At 51.5% G+C, this 22,929-nt stretch overlaps 1 protein-coding gene and 1 pseudogene across 1 annotated transcript; one reads left to right on the top strand and one right to left on the bottom strand.

Moving 5' to 3' along the window:
* Positions 1-5,391, bottom strand: part of LOC147412843 (structure-specific endonuclease subunit EME1-like) — a 150,612-nt pseudogene extending 145,221 nt beyond the window's left edge.
* A 4,551-nt stretch (positions 5,392-9,942) lies between these two features.
* On the top strand, positions 9,943-20,280 carry LOC147412847 (phosphoribosyl pyrophosphate synthase-associated protein 1-like). Its single transcript, XM_086480953.1, has 7 exons — positions 9,943-10,111; positions 10,534-10,651; positions 11,487-11,540; positions 12,075-12,220; positions 12,637-12,677; positions 13,125-13,262; positions 20,191-20,280. Exons 1-7 carry the CDS (start codon positions 9,958-9,960, stop codon positions 20,278-20,280), a joined length of 741 nt encoding a protein of 246 aa, XP_086337079.1. The 5' UTR covers positions 9,943-9,957.
* Positions 20,281-22,929: the final 2,649 nt, after the last annotated feature.

Consider the following 22,929-nt stretch of genomic DNA (forward strand, 5'->3'; position numbering starts at 1 on the left):
AGTCCTGCAAGGCTGCGGTTCTTTCAGAGGAAGCCAAGCCCAGCAGAGCAATTCTTGGTCCCCAAAGCTTCATTGTGCCCCTGCTCCTGTCATTTCCAGGAAAGCGGACAGCCGGTTTCACCTTCTGAGGAGACAGCCTGCTGCGGGAAGGGCGTCTTTGACCCTGGCGACATAGACTGCTGTCTGAGGGCAAACACCCCCTTGCTGGTCAGGTCCCTGAGGCGTTACCGCCGCCTGAAAAAGCTCCAGCACCAACAGTCTCAGAAGAAGGTAAACCAGAAATGTAAGAGAGGAGAGCGTTCTCGATCTTCCCTTGCAACTGCAGCCAGAGCAGGCATCCGACAGAGTGGCCACAGGAAAGGCAGCGGTGCAAGCCAGCGCCGCTGTCCATGCGTGGTGGGATGGGAGGCAGGAGAGAAGAGGCATCCGTAGCTGTGAGGTGCCCCATGGGTGCCCTGGTCCCAGGAAGAGGGGCCCACAGCCTGGCAGGGTGCCCGTGCTCCCTTGAAGTGCCTGGTGCATGCCCATGTCCCGGGGAGGCATGTGGTGGTCGCTCCCCGTGTCCCTGTAAGGTGGCAGTGGCCAGTGCTTGCCCACGACCCACTGGGTTCCTTAGGCCTTGGGACCTGCAAGGCTGGTGCGAGGGCAAGCCTCGCAGCAGAAGGAGGGGCTGGTGTTAGGAATGGGGTGCATAACAATTCCAGCTGCAGTAGTTTCATTCAGCTAACAGCGAATTCTCTTTAGGGTGACAGCCAGCTGGTGCATCAGGACGTGCTTCAGCCCACCGAAGCCTCCTGGGGTGAGGGCACCTCTGCTGACTGACCTCTGCTGCTGACCCGAGGCCATCATCGACTCGATCTGTGACGTTGTTTACTGCCTAGCTGTCAGCAAAGCTTGTCAAGAAGGAGAGTTGCAAGAACTCTCTTTCTGAATAAAATAAACTGCTTAAGAGTTTAAAATAAAATAGTTCTAAAAGAAACTGATAGGAGACAAGACTGCGAATTTGACTGCAGACTGCGCTGTGCCCTGTGTAATCGCTTGCCCTGGCAGTGCTCTGTTGTCCTGGTGTGTCTGGGATAAAATCACAGGCCAGCCACGCTAGGCAGGCTCCAGTCAGCCAGGGCAGCTGACCTGAGTTAGATACGGCTGTAGCCCATGCCATAATGTCATGGTCATGTTCAAGGGGGTAGGTTGGCTGAGGACAGGAGAGGGGGCTCCTGCTGAGGTTCCTCCTGCGGTTTCTTCTCCTGCTGCTCCTCCGGTTTCTCCCGAGGACTGCTCTCTGGTCGATTGTGACCACTAGATATTCATCTGGCTGAGTATGTCTCTGTTGCTATTGGTAGGGTTTTCTTTCAATCTGTTGCGCTTCTACCCACGGGTCTGCTCTCCTTTTTCCCAATTGTGCTCCCTGGCCAGTGAGGGTTTGTTGGGGGGTAGAGCAAGCGGGTACAGGCTCAACATAGATGGGTGTTCAAACAGCTTAAGCCAAATTCTGCTTTGATGGTTCCTGTAATTCCGCCAATGCCCAATGGTTTGTGTGGCTCCCATTATTGCCTCATCGACTTTCCCCTGGTCGGGGATGATTCTGGTTAAGTGATCTAAGAATTGCCTTGAATTTGCTAGCCCCGGCTACGTCTCATCTCTACAGTGTCTCAGCTTCTGAAGCGCATCTCTTTCTCTCATTGCTCTTAGTGTTTTCCTTTGCCGATCATCGCCCTGGCCTGAACGAGAAATACAAGTGTAACGGGTCTGCGTGGCAAGGTTTTGGTAGCGGGGGGGTTACAGGGGTGGCTTCTGTATGAAGCCGCTAGAAGTCTCCCCTATGTCAGATATAGCCAATGCCAGCCGGCTTTAAGACGGACCCGCCGCTGGCCAAGGCCGAGCCCATCAGCGACACCGTTTTTCGCCTCTGTGATAACGTGTTTAAGAGAGTGAAAAAGTTGTTGCGCAGCAGTAATTGCAGCGAGTGAGAGGAGTGAGAATGTGGGAGAGAAACATCCTGCAGACACCCAGGTCAGTGAAGAAGGAGGGGCAGGAGATGCTGCAGGCGCCGGAGCAGCGATTCTCCTGCGGCCTGTGGTGAAGACCACGGTGAGGCAGGCTGTCCCCCTGCAGCCCATGGGCGGTGGAGCAGATGACTGCCTACACTCCAGGGAGGGCCCCCACGCTGGAGTAGGTGGATCCCTGAAGGAAGCTGTGAATCCGTGGAAAGCCTGCACCGGAGCAGGCTCCTGGCAGGACCTGTGGCCCGTGGGGAGAGAGAAGGCCACGCTGGAGCAGGTTTGCTGCTGGTGACCCCGTGAGGGGGGCTCACGCTGGAGCAGTCTGTTCCTGAAGGACTGCACCCCATGGAGGAAACCCACGCTGGAGCAGTTCACGGAGAATCAAACCCGTGGGAAGACTCACGTTGGAGAAGCCACGGAGGACTTTCTCCCGTGAGGGGGACCCCACATTGGAGCAGGGGAAGCGTGTGAGGAGTCCTCCCCCGGAGGAGGAAGAGACGGCAGAAAACAACAGGGTGATGAACTGACCCCAACCCCCATTCCCTGTTTTCCCCCCTGTGCGGCTGGGGGGGAGGAGGGAGGAAAATCGGGATCAAAGTTAAGCCCGGGAAAGAAGGGAGGGGTGGGGGGAAGGTGTTTTAAGATTTGGTTTTATTTCTCATTACTCCTCTCTGAGTTAATTGGTAATAAATTACATTTCCCTTCAGCCGAGTTTGTTTTGCCCGTGACGGTAAATGCTGAGTGATCTCCCTGTCCTTATCTCAACCCCATAAGCCTGTTGTTATTTTTTTTCTCTCCTCTCTCCTGTCCAGTTAAGGAGGGGGAGTGATAGAGCGGCTTGGGTGGTGTCCTAGGTTACAGTGTAAAATGTGCCAAAAGGAAAAAAAAAGGATTCTATTACCATCTTCAGGAGCTGTTGAGACCAGGTGGGGCGGTGCTCCCTGCCTCCCCCCTCTCGACTATCTTCTGTCAATGGGCACAACAATGCCTTGTCACCTGACCCATGGATAACTGCTCCTGGACTATCTCCTGTTCATGGCCCATCAAGGAACTGCCTCAGGACTCCCCATCCCATTGTGAGATGCTCCGCCCGGGGGGAAGAAGCCAAGCAGTCCTTGCCAAAGTAAAACTGAGATTTCGAATATCCTAGCAGCCTTCTTCCACTGGATTCCCAGAGGAGCTTTCCCCCCCAACTGGAGTTCCAGAGAACAAGAGCTACCTACCTATCACTGGACCTTCGGAGGAAGACCAGACTCTTTTACCTGATTGCTGCGTCCACAGAACTACAGCCATCGCTTCAGGAGGACTGCAGCCAGCATCTTATCAGGCTGCTACTGCCACCCTAACAGGGTGTCAGGTTGTATTCCTGACTCTTGTCAGTGTAAACCAGTGGGTTGTTTGTTTTTCCCTGCCTTGTGTTATATACATATATATATAAGTAAAGAACTGTTATTCCTATTCCCCATATCTTTGCCTGAAGGCCCGTTAATTTCAAAATTATAATAATTTGGAGGGAAGGGGGTTGCACTCTCCATTTCAAGGGAGGCTCCTGCCTTCCTCCACAGACACCTGTCTTTTCAAACCAAGACATGTTTCTATACAACAAAGCGTGGAGCAGTTCTGGGTGGGAACACCTCTTACGCTCCAGTCTTTGCTAGAAGGAGTTAATGTAAGCGCTGATGGCGTTTTTCAAGGGCAGAGACAACACAGAAACATTTGGAGGGAAAAGAGTTTAACCTGAAACAATTTTGTGCTCCAACTACGGCCAGCGCCAGAGTTTTCCCGGGCATTTTCTCCATCACATGAGCTACGTAGCTCTGGAGGGTCTCCTGTCCTTCTGCACAGCCCTGGGCCTCCTGCAAAGATCAACAGAGAAAAGGAGTTAAACCCTTCTGAGGTGCACATGCAAGCGCAGCAACCTATGGCTCTGATTCTGTAGCTGATCTGCAGATGAAAAAATCTGTTTGTGATGCTTCTCAGGGTCAAGCAGGCAATACTTGATGCAGCCTAAAGTTACGGCAGTGGCCTCACTGCCCTTTATTTCCTGCCCTAACCCGTGACAGGCAGAAGGAAATCAAAAATAATCTCACTTCATCTGCCAATGTTACCTCCTCAAAAGTCTGTGACAAGTTGTAACTGGGAATGAAAGCTTGTCAGAACTTTGCATTGTACAACCCTAGTGGTTTTGACCCGTTAATGGCTTCTAAAACCAGATTTCTGGTTTACTGAAACTGTGGCTCCAACCCCCATCAAAACCTTCCTGCCGTGAAGGGGGATGACAACCACCACCTTCAGAGCAAGGCGTGTCTTGGGGCACAGAAGTCATCAGCACTCTCACTTGTACAGAGTTGTGAACCATGGACAAAAGCTCCTCCAAGTGAAGCACAGCCAGGACATTGGGATCTTCTGCCCATTCGTCTTCTTCTTCCATCTGTCCAGACAGGAAAACCAACAGCCAGACCAACAGTCTGCTTCTGAGTCGCTCCAACCAGCGCTGCCACTCAGAGCTCTGAGGCAGGGAGATTCGAGGGTTGCTAAATACAATTGCTAATGAGTGCAAGTAACAGAGGAAGGAAAGGGCAAGAACAGGGAGATTTTGCTCACAAACCTGAGATGACACGTTCTTCCTCCTCCAGGTGATGCTGCAGGGAACAGTCTGATTCTCAACCAGGCAGGAATAATTCGCAGCCTGCAAAGCGCCGAGGATCTTTTCACCGCATTCGGACTGGAAGAGAGCTGGAACCGGTGCCTGGGTCAGGCTTCCACAGAGAGGAGACCCCACTCAGCCCAAGGCAGAGGTGGGCTGTGGGGACAAGTACCAGGATCCAGCGCCGCCGTTAGGTATTTCTGGCAGTCCCCTGGTCGCTGAGCTTTCAGCATCGTAGCAAGGGCCCTCTTCCTCTCTTTTTCCTGCTCCTGCTGCCTCCTCTGTGCTTCTCACTCCTTCCTCCTCTGCCACGCCGCCTGGCAGGGTGCCTCCCTGTCCCTCTGACTGTATTTGGACTTCTTGGGCGGGGGGGGATGTTTCTGGGCTCGCTCCGCTTACCAGGGACCTACTGGGCTGCTCTGTGGAGTCCTGCCGAGAGGCCGGCAGCAGGGACCAGGAGGGCCTCTCGGCATCAGCCGTGCCATGGCAGCTGCTGCCAGACCCTGCTCCAAACGCCAGGGCTTCCCACGGCCGTCGGCTGCCCAGTGCCACCAGGTCACCACGGGCACAAGGGCCAGTTCTCCAGGCTGCATCCCCACTGCTTGGGTGGGGGACCTTGAAAGCCACCTCCCTCCTTACTTCTACTCTTCTCTGGATCCTCTCAGACAAAGGGATGACCTCTACCACGTCTTCGTCTTCGTCCTCCTCTTCCTCTACCGCCACCACATCGTCTACCACCATGTCGCCTACCACCACCCCATCATAATTCTCCTCCTCCACATCTAGCACCTCCTGCTCCGCCTCCTCCTCCAGATTTTCCTCCTCCACCAGCTCTTCCTCCTCCTCCCCCAGCGCCTCCTCCTCCTCCTCCTCGCTGTCACTGCTCAGCACCACCACGGGCACTGACAGCCTCTCCGGACGGGCACATAGGGACAGGCCGCGGCCCGCCTCGCCGGGCCGTGGCGGTGGCGCTGGCGGGGGCTGCAGCAGGGAGGCGAGGGCTGGCAGCTCCCCGCCACTGTGTGAGTGCGGGGGGCTAACGGCTGGGCCGCCTCGGCGGGGCGGGGCGAGGGCCCGGCGGGGAGAGGCCCCGGCGGGGAGGCTGTGCTCGAGGAGGGGGGTGCCCCGGGGGAGGGCCCTGCCGGGAGAGCAGGGTCAGGGCCTGCGGGTGGGAAGGGCCTCGGGTGGTTCCCGGCGCAGCATGCTGGGAGCCGGCTCGGAGCGGCGGCCGCGGTGCTGGCGGCGTCCTCTGTTGTGGAGGCCAAACTGGGCGAGGATGGGTCCTGCATGACCTCTCCAGGCTGCTGCTGGGCTGCCCTCGCAGTGGAGAAATCGATCGTCCTTGGAGAAACAGCGTTTGTGTGCGCCTGGGATTGACCGAGCCACGAGGGGGGCAGGAGTCGGGAGGCTTCAAAAATCCCCTTTGTTCCTCGGGCAGTGTCGCGGGCAGAAATATTCCCAGGGTGTCCCTGGGGCGGCATCAGAACGGTGAAGTTTTGCCGCTGATGCCCGATAGGACTTCAGTCGAGTTCCAAACTCTCTGTTTCGGTCTTCTCTAGGTAAGCGCTGTGCCCTGCATGTCTGAAGCTTTGGGGTTCAATTTCTTTATGGGGAAGCTTCTTTCATGCAACACAAAATGTAGCCCAGGAGTTTTTCTGAGAAAAGTTCGTTGGGCTGTAACTCTGTGGCATTTGTGTGATTGAGACTAGCTCGTGTTCATCTTTGCCTCCTTCCCTGTAGTCTGTCAAGTCTCGGAGCCTTTCTTTTCCTTAATGGGTAAGCTCCTGAATTTCATGGCTCTTTGTAGAGCAATTAGCCTTCTCTCAACACTACCTCTAGCTCACTGTGCATGTATGGTAACTTAATTAAGATTAAATTAATGCAGTGGCTTCCCTCAAGTTAAGGAGAGAACATGACGAGAACCACTCTTCCATACGAAGCTGCTGCTCAAGAGGCTAAATAGAGAGATTCAGAAAAATTGGATTTGCCTGCTCACTGCATGAAAAGCAGTACGGAAGAGATTTACAAGAAGAACTAATTCTATCTCAATCATTTTTAGCGGAGAGGAGGTCATGAGAGGGTCAGCTTTCTTGATAAGAAAACCAGTATTTTCTGTCTGTGTCTTTTGTTGCTTTGTTTAAGGAGGAATTCTGTGGCGTGAAAGGTAGTCTGTGTTCCAGAGAAAGTCAGTGTCTACAACAACTGATTATTTTTTTTTCCTTGACTTGCCCTGGTTGTAACTCGAGAATTTGCACAAAATGCTTCACTGAGCGTGTTCAGGGTAGGAATTCTATGTACGCCGGTGTGTAGTCCTGGCTTGGAGTCTTCTCGTCTGTAAGAGTTCAGAGTATGACTGTGTAAGGAACCGCCCCGCGGCCGAGGAGGAAGCTGAAAGGGAGATCACAGCTTGTCTGTTCTCCAGGCAATGTCAGGCCCATCCCAGCAACCAGCAGTGCCTGTGCCTCATGTGACGAGGCCTGGCTGGAACAGGAATTTGTGCCAGGCCTTTGGCATCGCTGCCGAGAGTTTTATTCCTCCCTGGGCAGCAGCAGCAGCAGCAGCACTTGAGATGGGGCCTTTTTGCAGGGGCCTTAGGCCGTGGGGGTCTTGTTGCAAATCTGCAGTGGGTAAGAAAAACTCCTCTACCCACAGTGAGATCAGTAGAGACGTCCTTTAATAACGATGCGCCCCAGGGACATGGGATCCTTCCCCAAGATGTCCGCCTGCACATTGCAATCAACAGAGATTTAGACAGTAAATTGATACATAGTTCATTTATACAATACAGATTTAATTTCATCCTCTCGATGATTGGTTCTTCTCTCAAGACAGGTATCATCCAAGGCTGTTGGGGTGTGGACTAGCATTCATATGAAGGAAAACCACATAGCTCGTGTGTAAACTGTAGGAAAATGGAAGAGTTGGTGGTTTAGGGACACGCTCAAAGCAAAAGGAGTCTTTTAGTGCTGGGTGTTGGTGCTGAGGGTTGCCAAGTCGATTGGCAGCTTCACGTAAGCCATTTGAGAACAAGGCCCTGAGAGCAAGGATCTCCAGGGATGTCTCGGGCAGGGCTGGGAAGGGGTGAGGGAGGCTCCAGGCTGCTGCAGAGGGGTGGGTGGTAAGTAGGGTGTGGGGGATAGCTGGGCTGGCTCTAAATGTCCTGGTAATGAGCTGACAGTCCCCGTGTGCAGTCTTGGCTCAGGCTTTCCAGCAGTAGCTGTGAGCGCAGCTTCAAGGCAGGAGGCGGGGAGGGCAGTGAGGAGGCTGGGATGCTCTCCTGGGTACCCATCGTGGAGATGCTGTGGCTGGAGTTCCACTGCAAATGTTCTTTCCCCCAATTGGTCCCCAGCCCGAGCCAGGCCCTTGGTTGGGGTCAGTGCCCGTCGCAGAGGAGCAGATCAGCGTGATGGCTGGCTCAGCATGAAGCATCCAGGAGGGTGCTCCTTGCCTCAACGAGCTCCCCCCCATCCGGGGCTTTGCTGGAGACAAACACATCCACCTCTGCCTTATGCCTGTGCCGGCTGGTCTGCAGGAGCTTTGTGCAGCATGGGGTCCTGCTTGAATATCAAGAGAGGTGCTCCTCCTTGAGTAATTGCTCATCGAGGTGGCTAGCAGTGTCCCACCGCAGCACCAGCACTGCTGACGCCTTTTGAAATCAGTGGTAACCCTGTCTCCTAGGAGCAGTCTTGTTCTCTATCTCCTTTCCATGTGAATATATATTTTTTTTTTTAAAGATTCTGTGATGAACTTTAAATAGGCTTAAACTTGGCCACTTTGTTTTTATACAACACTGATAGTAGCATCCTTTTCTCCTCTCGTGGCCCCACTGGCACAGCTAAAATGCCAAAAGGAAGAAACAGTTCTTTGTTTGCTCGTTGTCCTACGTGGCAGGGGGCTATGTTTTATGTAATTCTTGTCTGGGTGCTTCAGAGCTGACAAAGCTTTCTTGTGTGTGAACGGCATTGTGTGCGAGGGCTGGCGGGGCCAGCAGGAGAGCAGAGACGCAGAGTGCTCACAAATGAAGAGGCACAAATGGAGGTTAATTTCGGAAGGAAGGGAGAGCGATGGAGAAGTGGAAATGGTGAGAGGTTTGTCATGGGTCACAGAGACGGTGGCTTGGAAAATGGTAGCTCTGAGCTCTTGGGGAAGCCATTGCCGGTGGTCCGGAGGAAAACGGGTCCTCGAGCAGTGCCTGGGTAACATCCAAAAAAGCTCTGCAGAGCTTTAAGCTGCTCTGTGCTGTTTATTCCTCTGCTGCTGCATGGAAAGATGGCCCGGTCAGCCCCTGCTCTGTCACCATGGGCTCCACGGCTGAGCAACCGCCAGCGTTGTCCTCCTGGGGACCCGTCTGGGGAAGTGGTGTGTTATTTGGGGCTGTCGGTGCTCAAAACGCCCAAGCAAGAGTGTCTGCATTGTAGGAGGATCGCCTGTCCCTGTGTCTTCTCTGAAGTCCTTGTTCTTCAGTTCCCAAACGGTCTCGAGTCAATTTGTGGCGATGCAGTGTCTCTTGGTGTTGGTTTTAAGGAATTAAAAGGATTTGGCTTTTTTTTCCCCCTTTCCCAAAATGAATTAAAATGCAGAATTAATTACATTCGTGCTGGGCCACACCAGTCATCATGGTGAAGCTCACTGAAAATGGGGTTTGGCATGTGTTCTGTGCTGGTCTACAGAAGTGTTCTGCCTAGGTTGCTTTTTTTGGTTTTTCTTTCAAGAAACAGTCCTTTAGCATTTACTGTGCTGTTGCTTCTTCCATCTCTAGGCAGGCTAGAAAGCGTGGAGATGCTGACCTCTGCCAAAGTGATGCATCTGGACTTTGTACTGCTCCAAAATGCAGTCTTTCTTAAGGCAGGAAAAATAACCTGCCTTACATTGTGAAAAATAAAACTACCCTAATAAATCCAGTGTGGGTGAAGTTGTGTTTGCTGCATGCGTGCTGCTTCCTCATAAGATTTTACTTCAAAATACACTGTATCCAACATAAATGAAAGAATGCCTTTTTTTGTGGTGATGCTGGAGGGAAATCATCATATACCTCATGTTAGAATACAAAATTACGGTCCACAGCTCTTGGGTGCTGGAGTCATGTCCTCTACATGCAAGTTGGTTTTAATGTGCTGTGGCACAACGCAAGGAGCTGTACGCTGACAGTCTGGGTCTTGCATACAGTAGTGTAAGACATAGCACTGTTTGCCTGGAAGTTTGGTGAGGAGAGGCGTGGGTATAAAAGGAAAAGGAGTTGCACTGGCAAAACACCTACTGATATTTGGAATGGCTTTCAAATCTCCTAGAGATGTGAATATCGCTGTCATGGAGCTGCTGATAATGGTGTATGCACTGAAGACTTCCTGTGCCAGGAACATCATTGGGGTCATCCCCTACTTCCCCTACAGCAAACAGAGCAAAATGAGGAAGAGAGGCTCTATAGTCTGCAAGCTGCTGGCCTCAATGCTCGCCAAGGCAGGTGAGTGTCACAGGGAGCAGCAGTGTGGCAGGCTTGGGCGCTGCTGGGCATCCCAGAGAGCATCTCTCCTTCTGCTCTTCTTCTGTTTGATGTGGGGACCTGCTGCTGAGCCCTTGAGCCACTTGGGGGAATTAAGTTTCTTTGGTTTAATTTTAATTGTTTGCAACTTGCCCCTGGGGAAGCGGCCTAGAAGTGTCATATTGAAGTGCAGTGTCAGCCTAGTGCTGTGACTTGTCGCATGCCTGTTTCTCCTTGTGTCTTTGGAACTTTTTTTGTTAATCTCTTTATGCTTCCTTTATCACATGGCACAATAGTCGGAGTAATAGCTAAAACAGTCTGGAAAATGGAGATATTTGAGGAACTCCAGCCATGTGGGAGTTGTGTCAAGGAGTTGTGGGGGTTTTTTCTTTCTTTTTCTTTAGGTTTAACACACATGATCACTATGGACCTTCATCAAAAGGAAATTCAAGGCTTCTCTAGCTGCCCAGTCGACAACCTGAAAGCATCCCCTTTCTTGCTTCAGTATATACAGGAAGAAGTGAGGTTCCTTTAGTACTCTATATATCAACTTGTCTTAACGTGACAGCAGCATTGGGCCTCTGCTTATGTGGAGGTTGTGTTGTCAGGCTAGGTCAATCGTTCTGAGAATTAATTCTTTCTTAGGAGGTACCTATTGCATGTTTCTGTGGGAAAATGTTCTATTGTACGATTGTGCCTGGAAAGCAAGTGAACTCTTGATGATAAGCAGAAGATGAGCTCGCCCTCTGTAGAGTTAGTGCCATTTGAGAGATGCTGTTTGTGCTCCTGCATGTAATCACCTTTTAAGTCCCGTTAAACTGTCTCCTCTCACCCTTTGTTCCGGGGTGGATGTCTGACTGCTCTGAATTATTGATAGGCTTTGTCTTGGGCTGAGTGTAGGAATGCTGAGCACAGCAGGGCTGGGGGCAGGGCACGGAGGTTTTATTTGCCGTGTGCAAAAGACTGATGATTTACGGCCACACAGTGCGAGCAAGGCTTCCCGCTATGGGGAGGTGGGCCCTGGGTTCAGACCTTCCTCTGCAGACAGCAGTAGCTGCCGCTGGTCCGTGTAGGGCAGGTTAAATACAGTGAATGTTCCCACCTTTGCCCGTTTTGAGTGCAAGGCCAAGGCCTTCTCTGCGCTGGCAGTGGGGCTGTGCATGCTGGCGAGAGCCAGGGTTTGATACCTCTGCCCCCCAGAGCCCATCACCACACCTTCCCCTTCCTTCCCCTCGCTGTGTTGCCACAGAATGAAGATTTGGGCCTGGGGAAGGAGAGTGGGTGCGATGGTTCAGGCATGTATCAAATCAGCTACTTGCTGGCAAGAAGGTCTTTACTTACAGAACTTTTTATCACATCCCGATTCCAGAAATGCAGTTATTGTAGCCAAATCTCCTGGTGCAGCTAAAAGGTAAATGGATGCTTTCCTAGATGGTTAAAAGTAACTTGGAAAAGATCTGAGCTGATGGGAAATGCACCAGGAAAAATATGGGAGGGTGGCAAATGGATCAGCCATCTGGTCTGTAAGTCCTCCGTGTCTGGAAACAGGGGGGGAGTCTGTAGTGGTGCAGATGGGCAGCTGAACTGTGCAGTTCCAACCCTGTGGGAGTAAACTCTGGAGGTCTCTGCTGCTGCAGGGCTAGGTGGTTCACCTGGGGCCAGGATCAGCCTTGCTGCCTGAGTTTCAGCAGTGGCTGACTGTCTCAGAAAGCATTTAACATGTGGAGGAATGCCAGGAGAGCCCTGTGGTGGAGCCGAGGGGTAGAGTGGGCTTTGGGATATTCAGGAGGAATGAAAAGTCGCTTGTGGTGAAGTTTCTTGCGGGGGAACAGCCACAGAGGTGCAGCCTTTGCTTGCCCTCTTGGGTCTGGGAGAGGCCTGCTGCACTGGGCTGTGAAGTTGCATCGGCCCAACATCTTCCTGACATGCTGCGGTTGTCCTGCAGGGCTCAGTCTTACGCTGAGAGACTACGGCTGGGACTAGCAGTGATCCATGGAGAGGCTCAATGTACAGAGCAGGACATGGACGATGAACGTCACTCCCCTCCGATGGTCAAAAATGCAACTGTGCGTCCTGGTCTGGAGCTGCCGTGTAAGACTAAGCTTCTCTGCTTACCTTTGGGCAAAACCAGAGAGAAGTTTGGTGGAAATTGCTGTTGCTTTAGCTGTGTCGGTATAACCAACCTAATGGTAGTTGGATCAGTGGAATTTTTCTCATGGAAAGGTTGATATCAGTGAGTTGTAGGAGAAGGTACAGGGGAAGGTTTTTATTTGACTCTTTCTGGCCATGCAGAGCATCAGTGTTGTCCTTGGCTGCGCCCACTGAACAGTGTCAGACTGATGAACCTCTGGTAAAGGCGGTGCTTTTACAGTGCTCAGCAACAAAACTCATTGAGCTAACGAACAGAAAAGAAACGCAGAAGTGTACCTCACGTGGGACCAGCCACCGAGACTGCTGCCCCCGCTGTGGAGGGGAGGGCTGGCCTTTGTCTTCCCCTCTTGCTGCAGCCGTTGTTACGGCTGGAGACTTTCTTCGTATTGGCAGCCAGGTGATGATGTTCCAGGGTCTGTTTTGAGAAGGTTTTGAGGCTTGTGTGGCTAGGGTGAACAGGTTCTCCAAGAACATTGCTGAGCTTCTTCCTGTGCTCTTGGCATCGATGATTAAGCTGCTGATCTGGGAGCACGGAGCAAAAGAAAAAAGGAAGAAACCTGTGTTCTGGGAAATGCCGTTTTCTTAGGATTGGTTGTGTTCCTGCAAAAGCAGCGGTCAAGTAAGATCAGTACAATCAAGATCAGCTCCCTCTTGGGAGGATTTTAGCTTTCTAGGTAGATGGGGGTAGGACAGAAATGGAGTGCAGTGACTGTGGCTGAGAAGTGAGCGTGGGAAAGGGTGCGTGGTGCTGTGTGTGGTAAGGAGCTAGCCATCATGCAGCCAAACTCAATTATACCGGCGGTGGCTAGGTCTACTGATAAGCGTCTCCTCCCATCTTTTGAAGTTTAAGGAGAACATCCCCCTGGGAGCAGTGCGGGGATGTGTGGCCATGCACGTGGGGACAGCCCTGGCTCCCCCAGGCAGGCATGCAAGGACACATGGCCGGGGGCAGGGATGGGACAAAGCTGGTGGGACTTCTTGGGTGAGCAGGAGGGTGAGAATCCCTGAGGGGAACCCCAGAGCAGACCCGTGCTGGCAGCGGGACAGGTGAGCTCCCATCAGCCTGCGGAGCTGCTGCACCCCAAAAATGTAATCCCAGCCAGGCTGGCATTGAAGGGGTTCGTGGTGAGCCAGGGATGTTCCTGCCTCGCTGCACACAGGCTTTAGGAGAACTCATTTCTGAGCTCACCTCAGAGCAGGGGTCAGCCAGCTTTTGGGTTGGTTTGGTTTTTTAAATAAAATTGATTGTATAAAAATGGCAGTACCTAAAAAGATAGTTGTTGCAAAAAAAAAGAAACCAAAACACTTCAAGTGGCTGTGTTTTGAAAAAAACAAGCAGCACCATAGCCACACGATTGAGGCTGGACGCGATGCTGGAGGGGGGACACAGCTCTGAGCTTCTGGGGTGGTGTTCACCAGATTAATTTAGAAACCCCAAAACCAAACAACAAGAATTGCCATGTAATTATTGCCTTGAATAAGGAGTGCCGTGCCCATCCTTGATACGTCCGTGTAATACGTGGATATTGATAAGTAGTAAAGATGGTACGTGGAAAGTAGAGTTGTGCCGAGAAGGAAAAAGATAAGGAAGGGTTCAGGTTTGAAAACCAAAAGATGGGGGGAGGAAAGAGTAAACCTTATGAAAAATCCCCTTTAGGATGTGTTCTGACGCATTGGAAAGATAGAGCAGGACAAGGGGGCACAGAAAATAAGAGAAAGTTAATCAAGTATTGCAAACAATGGTGGCCGCTTTATAAGCTGGAAGATGGGGCAAAAGGGCCTAAGGAAGGCGGCACGTTAGACTACAACACGCTCTTACAGTTACTGTTGTTTCTGAGGAGAGAAGGGAAATGGGATGAAGTAACATATGCTGATATGTTCTTTGATCTCCAGGACAATCCTGAGTGGCAAAGGGACTGCGGATTAGTACCCCCACGAGACCCCATGGTCCTCGCATTCAAACAGAAAACAAAAAGAAGAACAAAAAGAAACTAAAAAGATGCTGCTTGGCTTGTCGCATTGGCCAAAGGTGTACAGAGAAAAGTCAAACTAACCCCGGGTCAGAACAAGATCTGAGTGAACTCTTTAGGCCCCCTCAGCAGCCACAAGGGCGAGATGAGGACTTAGAAAGGGTCCGTACCCCTCCACATCCTCCCTCCTCCCCACCAGATAGCCCGATACCTTCCCGAACCCGGGGAAGGCAGACAACAGAAAGTTTTCCAAGCTCCTCTCTGGGACGCAGTTGGACCAGATGGAGAAACAGGAAGAGTCAAAATACCATTCTCTTGTAACGATCTGAAGCAACGGAAAGATGCTGCCTGAAAATATCGCAGTGACCCGGTAGGCGTTACTCAAAATCTCAAGTTTATAGTAAAACAGTACAGCCCTGATTGGAATGACATGTAACTGTCCAAATGCCTAATTCCGGGCCCAAATCTGCTCTTTTGTGGCCCAAACCATCCTTTTTAGGGCCCAAAGCCTCCTTTTTAGGGTGCAAATCCTCAGTTCAGGGCCCAAACTCTCCTTTTTAGGGGCCAAGTAGTCCTTTTCTTAGGTCCAAATCCCCAATTCCTGCTCCAAACCCTTCTTTCTAGGGTCCAAACGCTCCTTTTTAGGGTCCAAATCACCTTTTCAGTGCCCAAACCCTACATTTTGGGGTCCAGATCTCCATTTCAGGGGACAAATGCTTCTTTTTAGGGCCCAAATCCTCATCTTTAGGGTCCAAATCCCCATTTAAATGCCCAAACCCTATTTTTTAGAAACCAAACCCTTCTTTTTAGGGTCCAAATCCACACTTCAGGGTCCAAACCCTCATTTTAGGGCCCAAACCCTCTTTTTTAGCGTGCAAATCCCAATTTCAGTGCCCACACTCTCCTTTTCAGGGCCCAAACCCTCCTTTAAACCTGACATTATGGACCTTAAAACGGAGGGTTTGGGACCGCAAACTCAGGCTTTGAGCCCTGAAAGAGGGCTTTGGACCCTCCCAGGGAGGATTAGCACGCTCACGATGCAGCTTGGACCCTCAAATGCCTGTCTGGAATCTAAAAGGGAGGCTTTGGAGCCTGAAAGTGACAGATTGCAAAGCCAAACACTCCCCTTGGGCCCTAGAAATGAGGCTTTTGAGCCTGAAATGTGGCTTCAGATTAACAAACCCAAACTGGAAAGTAAGAATGAGGCTGTGGTCACCATCGTGTGCTTTGGGCTCTAGATAGGAGGCTTTGGAGCTTCCAAAGGAGACTTTGGGGCTTCAAAATGACGCTGAGGGCCCTGCAAATGAGTCCTTGCACCTCGAAAGCGTTAACCTCCAAAGTTAGAAATGAGGCTTTGGAGCCTGACACTGAGGCTTTGGAGACTGAAAACGCAGCTGTGGATACCAAGCTGTAACGGGTCTGCGTGGCAAGGTTTTGGTAGCGGGGGGGTTACAGGGGTGGCTTCTGTATGAAGCCGCTAGAAGTCTCCCCTATGTCAGATATAGCCAATGCCAGCCGGCTTTAAGATGGACCCGCCGCTGGCCAAGGCCGAGCCCATCAGCGACAGCATTTTTCGCCTCTGTGATAATGTGTTTAAGAGAGTGAAAAAGTGATTGTGCAGCGGTAATTGCAGCGAGTGAGAGGAGTGAGAATATGGGAGAGAAACATCCTGCAGACACCCAGGTCAGTGAAGAAGGAGGGGCAGGAGATGCTGCAGGCGCCGGAGCAGCGATCCCCCTGCGGCCTGTGGTGAAGACCACGGTGAGGCAGGCTGTCCCCCTGCAGCCCGTGGGCGGTGGAGCAGATGACTGCCTACACCCTGGGGAGGGCCCCCATGCTGGAGTAGGTGGATCCCTGAAGGAAGCTGTGAATCCGTGGGAAGCCTGCACTGGAGCAGGCTCCTGGCAGGACCTGTGGCCCGTGGGGAGAGAGAAGGCCACGCTGGAGCAGGTTTGCTGCTGGTGACCCCGTGAGGGGAGCTCACGCTGGAGCAGTCTGTTCCTGAAGGACTGCACCCAATGGAGGAAACCCACGCTGGAGCAGTTCACGGAGAATCAAACCCGTGGGAAGACTCACGTTGGAGAAGCCACGGAGGGCTTTCTCCCTTGAGGGGAACCCCACATTGGAGCAGGGAAAGCGTGTGAGGAGTCCTCCCCCGGAGGAGGAAGAGGCAGCAGAAAACAACAGGTTGATGAACTGATCCCAAACCCCATTCCCTGTTTTCCCCCTGTGCCGCTGGGGGGGAGGAGGGAGGAAAATCGGGATCAAAGTTAAGCCCGGGAAAGAAGGGAGGGGTGTGGGGAAGGTGTTTTAAGATTTGGTTTTATTTCTCATTACTCCTCTCTGAGTTAATTGGTAATAAATCACATTTCCTTTCAGTTGAGTCTGTTTTGCCCGTGACGGTAAATGCTGAGTGATCTCCCTGTCCTTATCTCAACCCCACAAGCCAGTTGTTATTTTTTTTCTCTCCTCTCTCCTGTCCAGTTAAGGAGGGGGAGTGATAGAGCGGCTTGGGTGGGCACTTGGCATTTTGGCCAGGGTCAACCCACCACAACAATAAAGCACCAACCTGTGAAGGTAAGAGTCCTGGGAAAAGATGTGACAATTTCCTGGGACTTCAGCCTGTCTGGATCTAACTTTCCCGGCTCGCCTGGACGTGTATTTATACGGTTGAGGCTGATTTCAGAACACTAGAGCGTCTGATTCTCAACTTTCCCTGAACACGCGTTTTCAGGAACAAGCCAACTTTAACAAAGGACTTGTGTTTGCGTGGCCATGCCTGTAACCTGTTAGGCACCGTATCTGACTCTTTGTCCATTGTGGGGGATCTCAGCTGGACTGAGGTCTTTGGACAGGATGACTTGGACCTTGAGATGATTCTAGTCTACCCGTGAGAGAGCAGACAGGAACAAGAAGAGCTGCAGCTGCAAGATAAGCCAGTCCTGAGGAAGTGTCAACTACAAGACAAGGCGTACATGTCCTTTTGGCAGAATGCGCGATCACGTGTCCGGAAATAAAACAGAATAGAAGACACAGCCGAACGTTCAATAAACGGCTTTTGCTTGAAACCATATTGGTTGGTAGGCAGAGTCCGTCCTTGCATGAGTGTACTGGGTGGTGCCGAACCTGCAGAAGGCTCAAGAAAAAGGGCGGCTGCCTCTCCCTGCAGGCGGACGGTGGAGTGTTTGCAGGGGGAGGCAGTCGTGGCTTGCGCGGCTGTTGAACGGGTTTGGGCTTTAAATGTGCCCAGCCTGGTACGCCTGGTTCCTTTCTACTTGCTGGTTGTATTCAGAGCTTAAATGCTATTTTTTAAAAAACACGAAAGCAACCAGCAAAGAAAAAGCAGCTGGGCAATTCCACCCCGCAACGGGTTTTCTCCCCCCGGCCCTGGCCACCCTGCCGTGCGACATTCACCACCAGCATCGGGGTGCAGGACCGGGCCCGGGGCAGGGCTTTCACAGGCCGCCCTTATTTTGAGGCTCCTGGCCGTGCAGTTCCTGGGCAGTGCTCAAGCAATGGCAGCAGTGCCCACAGGCGGTATTTTGGGTCTTTCTCCCTTTCTCTCAGGCTCTGGCTCCCTGGTTTCCAGCTGTTCCCTTTCTGCCCTGCAGCCTCTTGTGCTGCTTCTCTTCCTCTTCCTCACTCTGGCTCCTCGTCCCCATCTTCTTTAGCCTCCTCTCTGCCTGCCCGGGCCCCTCGTGCTCCCCCTGCTCCCCCACCCCAGAGGCCATCGCTGCTGGGTCCCTCTCTGCCGCCCTGCCCCACACTCCCCCCTCCCGCTGGCCCTCAGGCTCTGGGGGCTGTTTCCCGCCCTGCTCTGGCCTGTGCCCCGGGGAGGGGCCATGGGGCCCGCGGGGGCGGGGCGGGGCCGGGGGAAGTGTCCCTGCAGGGGCAGGCAGCAGGAAGGAGCCCCGGGGCATGCTGGGAGCTGTAGTCCTGGGGCAGGGGCTGCCGGGCAGCCCTGTTGGTGCTGGGAGGTGCAGGCTCTGCTCCAGCCGTGGCCCAGCTGAGGTGAGGAATGGGGCTGCCCCTGAGGTGAGCCAGGCCCTTGGGCGGGCGACGGGGTATCTGCCCGGGGGTGGTGGGTGGGAGCTCCAAGCCGGAGCCGGGCTGGCTGGGGCAGCCCCAGGGTGACCCGAGAGCTGGGCAGGGGAAGCAGAAGGAGACAGACCCCCCATCAGAGGCACTGGGCACCCTGACTCCCAGAGCCCCCCTGAGCCGCCTCCGCCATTTTCACCCCCTGTAGCTGCCCCGTCCCCAGCCCCTCCCCTGAGGCCTGTCCCGCAGCCCCAGGCTGGCCCATGGCCTGTCCTGGCAGTGGCGAGCGGGGCCTCGGGCAGGCCCAGGGCTCTGTTAACCCAGAGGCCTTCAGCAGCAGTGTGGGCAAGGAGCGGGGTCTGCAGGAGCTGCTGCAGCAGGAGGGGCTCCGGCCTGGGGCTGGCTGTGACAGTCAGGGTTCTTTCCCTCTGCCAGAGGCCGTGCCAGGGGCTCGGTTGTCTGTTCCTGCCCTGGGGATGTCGTCAGCTGCATCCAGCTCAGGCTGAAGCTGAAGAGATGGGCAAAAGGAAAAGCGGCTGGAGAAGGACACGAAGGGGATCCGGCTGCGAGCTGCCCCCAGCTGCAGACAAGAGACAGCCGGCCTCTCGGCGTGAGGAAGGGTCCCTGTGAGTAGTCCTCAGCAGAGCTGGTCACCAACATGCACCGGGGGGTCTGTGTGCGTAACCAAAGCACGGTACAGCCGTGTAGTGTGTGTGTGTGTGTGTGTGTGCGCGCGCACGTGAGGTTGTGCGTTGTCGTGGTAGGGACTGACACCGACAAAAATATAGGTAAAAAAAGGCAGCCTTTATTATGTTACAAAAGCCAAGATGGCCGAGATGGCGCAGCAGAAAAAACATACCCTTTTATAACCTTTCTTATCTGTCCACCCATTCATGCACTAAGGCTGCTAAAATGATTCGCTCAGTACCTCTCTCCATTCACCTCTATTCACACACTGACTGGCTGGAGCTCCTACTCTATTTCCCACTTCATTCTCTTGCCAAATTTCTGCTCTGTGGTATTCACTTGTTTAGTCTCTTCTTGCTCAGTCTCTTATCACCCCCTCAAGCCTGTTTACAGCATTCTTCATCCACTTCTTTCATCTTCTCACGGGTATACTGGGATGCTGTCGAGGCCAATTGCATCTTCCTCAGTCAGGCTATCCCCGACAATTCCCCTTTTTTGTTTTTGTGCAAGAAATGTTGCATGAACAGTCTTCTGCAGGGCCCTTTGCAGAAGACTAACAAGACAAGGGAACATCCAAAGCACGGTCACAATTACCAAGATGACTGCCCTCACCGTTTCAATCAGAGATATTAACTACCCAGACAGCCCCCACCCTTTAAACCTCCTTTTCAGTCAATCTAAGCCATCATCCTCTGTCAAACGCTTCATCTCTTCTTCTAGCTGCTGTATGCTCTTGAAAATAAGTTCTGAATGGTCAGATGTCTAATGGCAACCCAAGCAAACACGTGGAGAATGGATTTTCAGGGTTCGCAGTAGAAAGGCACAAAGCTTCTTGATACATGACGTTTGCAAAAGTTACCCGGACGTTCTGCTTGGGTTGTGGAACTACCCATTCTTCACCCTGATGCAGGTTCCAGCACAGGCCGAACACACCCAGCAGGAACCCAGCGAGGGCCGGCATCTGTAGAGACGCAAGCATAACCCCTGCCCCAGGTGATCAGCTCACACGGTCCACTCCACTGGCCAGTAACTAAATCTTTAATCTGCACTTTGACACACTTTTGCAAATCCTGTTTTGAAAAAGGAGAAGAAAAATGTATGAAAAGAGGATGTAGAGAACTGTCCCCATAATGAAGGATGCTAAGAACAGAAACTGCTTTATCTAAACATGCCTGAGGCGGTTCCCCAATCATTCCCCCTTTTTGTTTTTTGAAGCTGCCGCTTCAACGTGCCATGTGCACGCTCAACGACGGCTTGTCCTGTTGGGGAATGGGGAATGCCTGTAACATGAGTAACACTCCATAAACTAAACAATGTTTGAGCTTTCCGTGAAGCATATGCTGGGCCATTGTCTGTTTTAATTTGGCGTGGCACCCCAAGCATAGAAAGAGCCCTCTGTAAATGTCGAATCACATCTTTTCCGGTTTCTCCGTTATGTGCTGTTGCTACCAAAGCGTGAGAAGAAGTATCAATAGAAACATGAACATACTTCTGTCGGCCAAACTCATGAATATGAGTAACATCAGCTTGCCAAATCTGCAAGGACTGCATAGCTCTGGGATTACTACCAAAACACACTGGGGTGTGAGTGCCCTGGCAATCAGGGCAGGCAGCTACAACAGAACGAGCCTCAGTACGGGACAAACCAAACGGCCGTCGTAAAGCTCGAAAACCTTGATGAAAAAATTGATGTGATAATAGAGCTTGTTGCTTCGTGTTAGGAACAGTAGTTAGAGCCATAGCAGAAACAAGAGCATCACTCTTGAATTACCTTCTGTACAAAATCCGGGTCAAGTGGTATGAGTATGAACATGCATAACAAAAGAAGGTTCTTTTCACTGTTGAATGCTCTTCCAGAGTTCCAAAGCACCTCAAATAAGATTTGATTGTCTGACATAGTCAAGACCACTTTATCCAATGGATTAACCCCATTGGCTACATATGCTGAGTCAGTGACAATATTTACAGGAGAAGTAAAAATAGAAAAACCAACAGCCATCGCACGCAGCTCTACTACTTGTGGAGAACCTTTTTGATATACTACTTTGTTGTTCCAGTTGTTGTTTTCATACCATACTGCTGCTGCTTTACCTGATTTTCCTGAACCATCTGTAAAGACAGTGGGGCCTTTTACAGGTTCTGGCTGGCTGAAGTTTTTCTGACCAAATGGTATTTCTCGAGCAAATTTCAGTAGCGGGTGTGATGGTAGATGGTACGATATTTGCCCTTGAAAACTCGCCATGGCCGCTTGTAGCTCATAAGTATTTGCCAGACACCATTCAAAATACCAGTTTAGAACAGGAAAAACAATAGTAGCTGGATCACGCCCTGTTAGTTCTAGACATGGCTTCTGGCTTTTATGATCACATCAGCAGTGAGTTCAAACCATCCAGGAGCAGTTTTTCGTGGCTGGAATGATAAAAACATCCATTCTAAAATATGTAACGGGTCATCCCACTCAGGATTCCACTGCACAAAAGCACCAAATGGTACAGTTGTGTCAATTAGTACAAAGAATTGTACCAATCGAGCCAAGTCTATTCGAGAGACAAATTTCTCATGTCTAGATTGTTCCACCAGATGAATTCCACCTAGTGCTTCCTCATTTAATATTCTGGGTTCTGCTGGATCAGTAGAATTTTTAATAATTCCAATTATGGTTGCAACCGCGAATTTGTCATCCCAAGATAACGCCTGATCCAATTCAAAGATCCCATCAGTTTCTGTACATCATTAAGTGTTTTAACCTTAAGGTTGAGTTTCACAGGCTGTGGTACAACCTGTTTACTTGTAATTGTCATTCCCAAATATTTCCAGGGTTCTACCTTTTGTCTTTTTCAGGGGCAATAACTAATCCATATTGTTGTAATGAGTTTCTGGTCCAATTCTCCATGTCTCTCAACTGCTCCTTGCTGTTTGATGCTAACAGGATGTCATCCATGTAATGGTAACAATAACTAGCAGGGAATTTTTCCGTCACAGGCGACAAAGTTTGTGCTACAAACCATTGACAAATTGTTGGTGAATTTTTCGTGCCTTTGGTAAAACCTTCCATTGATACCTTTTTGAAGGTTCCACAGGATTTCAAGAAGGCACAGAAAATGCTAAATTTTCATTGTCTTGGGAGGCTAGTGGGATAGTAAAAAAAAAAAAAAAAGTTTTAAATCCACTACAATATTTCCCCAATTCACAGGGATCATGACAGGTGAGGGTAGGCCCGGTTGTAGAGCTCCCATTGTAGCTATGACAGCATCAATTTGTTGTAGGTCATGTAGCAATATCTATTTTCCTGATTTCTTTTTGATTACGAACACTGGGGTATTCCATGGGCTGTCAGAAGGATTTTGTGTCTTTGTGCACCGTCTCGCGCTCTTCTTGCCGTTTCCCTGAAGCGACTGTCCCGCGTGTCCTTTTCTATTTCATCTAAAAGCGGCAAACAAGGTACAGCTAACAAAATATCATCCGTATAACGATAACAAGAACACTGCGTCTCACTCACTCACGCATTCAAACACTGATAACCAGTTTTTACACTATCACACGAGGAGCTCCTTTACACCATTCACACAAAAGACCCAAGAGGACACTTGCAACTCTGATTACTACAATAGCAACTATAGCATTGAGCAGACTAAGATCCAATATCATACCTATGTCAGACGAGTTCCAATTCAGGTAGTTAAATATCAGTGCGAGTGGTGAAAATACACGTCGACATCAATGCTGACCAGCGCACAGTGCGAGCACCGAGCAAATTACAGAAGCAGACCAGAAGGAATACCTTTTTCCGTAGATGGTCCTTGTCCACCCCTGCAGCGAGCCAGATGAGTCAGGGAGTCCCTCCGAGGAAAGGTCCCGGGGCGCGCCTAGGGAGTCCCTGTCCTCAGCGGCTCCTGCAGCCGGACAGAGATTGTCGCCTCTGGGTTGTCAACTGAATCTGAGAAAACTCAACAA

This window comes from Leptosomus discolor, unplaced genomic scaffold (genome assembly GCF_034619465.1).
Source record: "Leptosomus discolor isolate bLepDis1 unplaced genomic scaffold, bLepDis1.hap2 HAP2_SCAFFOLD_29, whole genome shotgun sequence".
In the NCBI taxonomy this organism is placed as follows: Eukaryota; Metazoa; Chordata; class Aves; order Leptosomiformes; family Leptosomidae; genus Leptosomus; species Leptosomus discolor.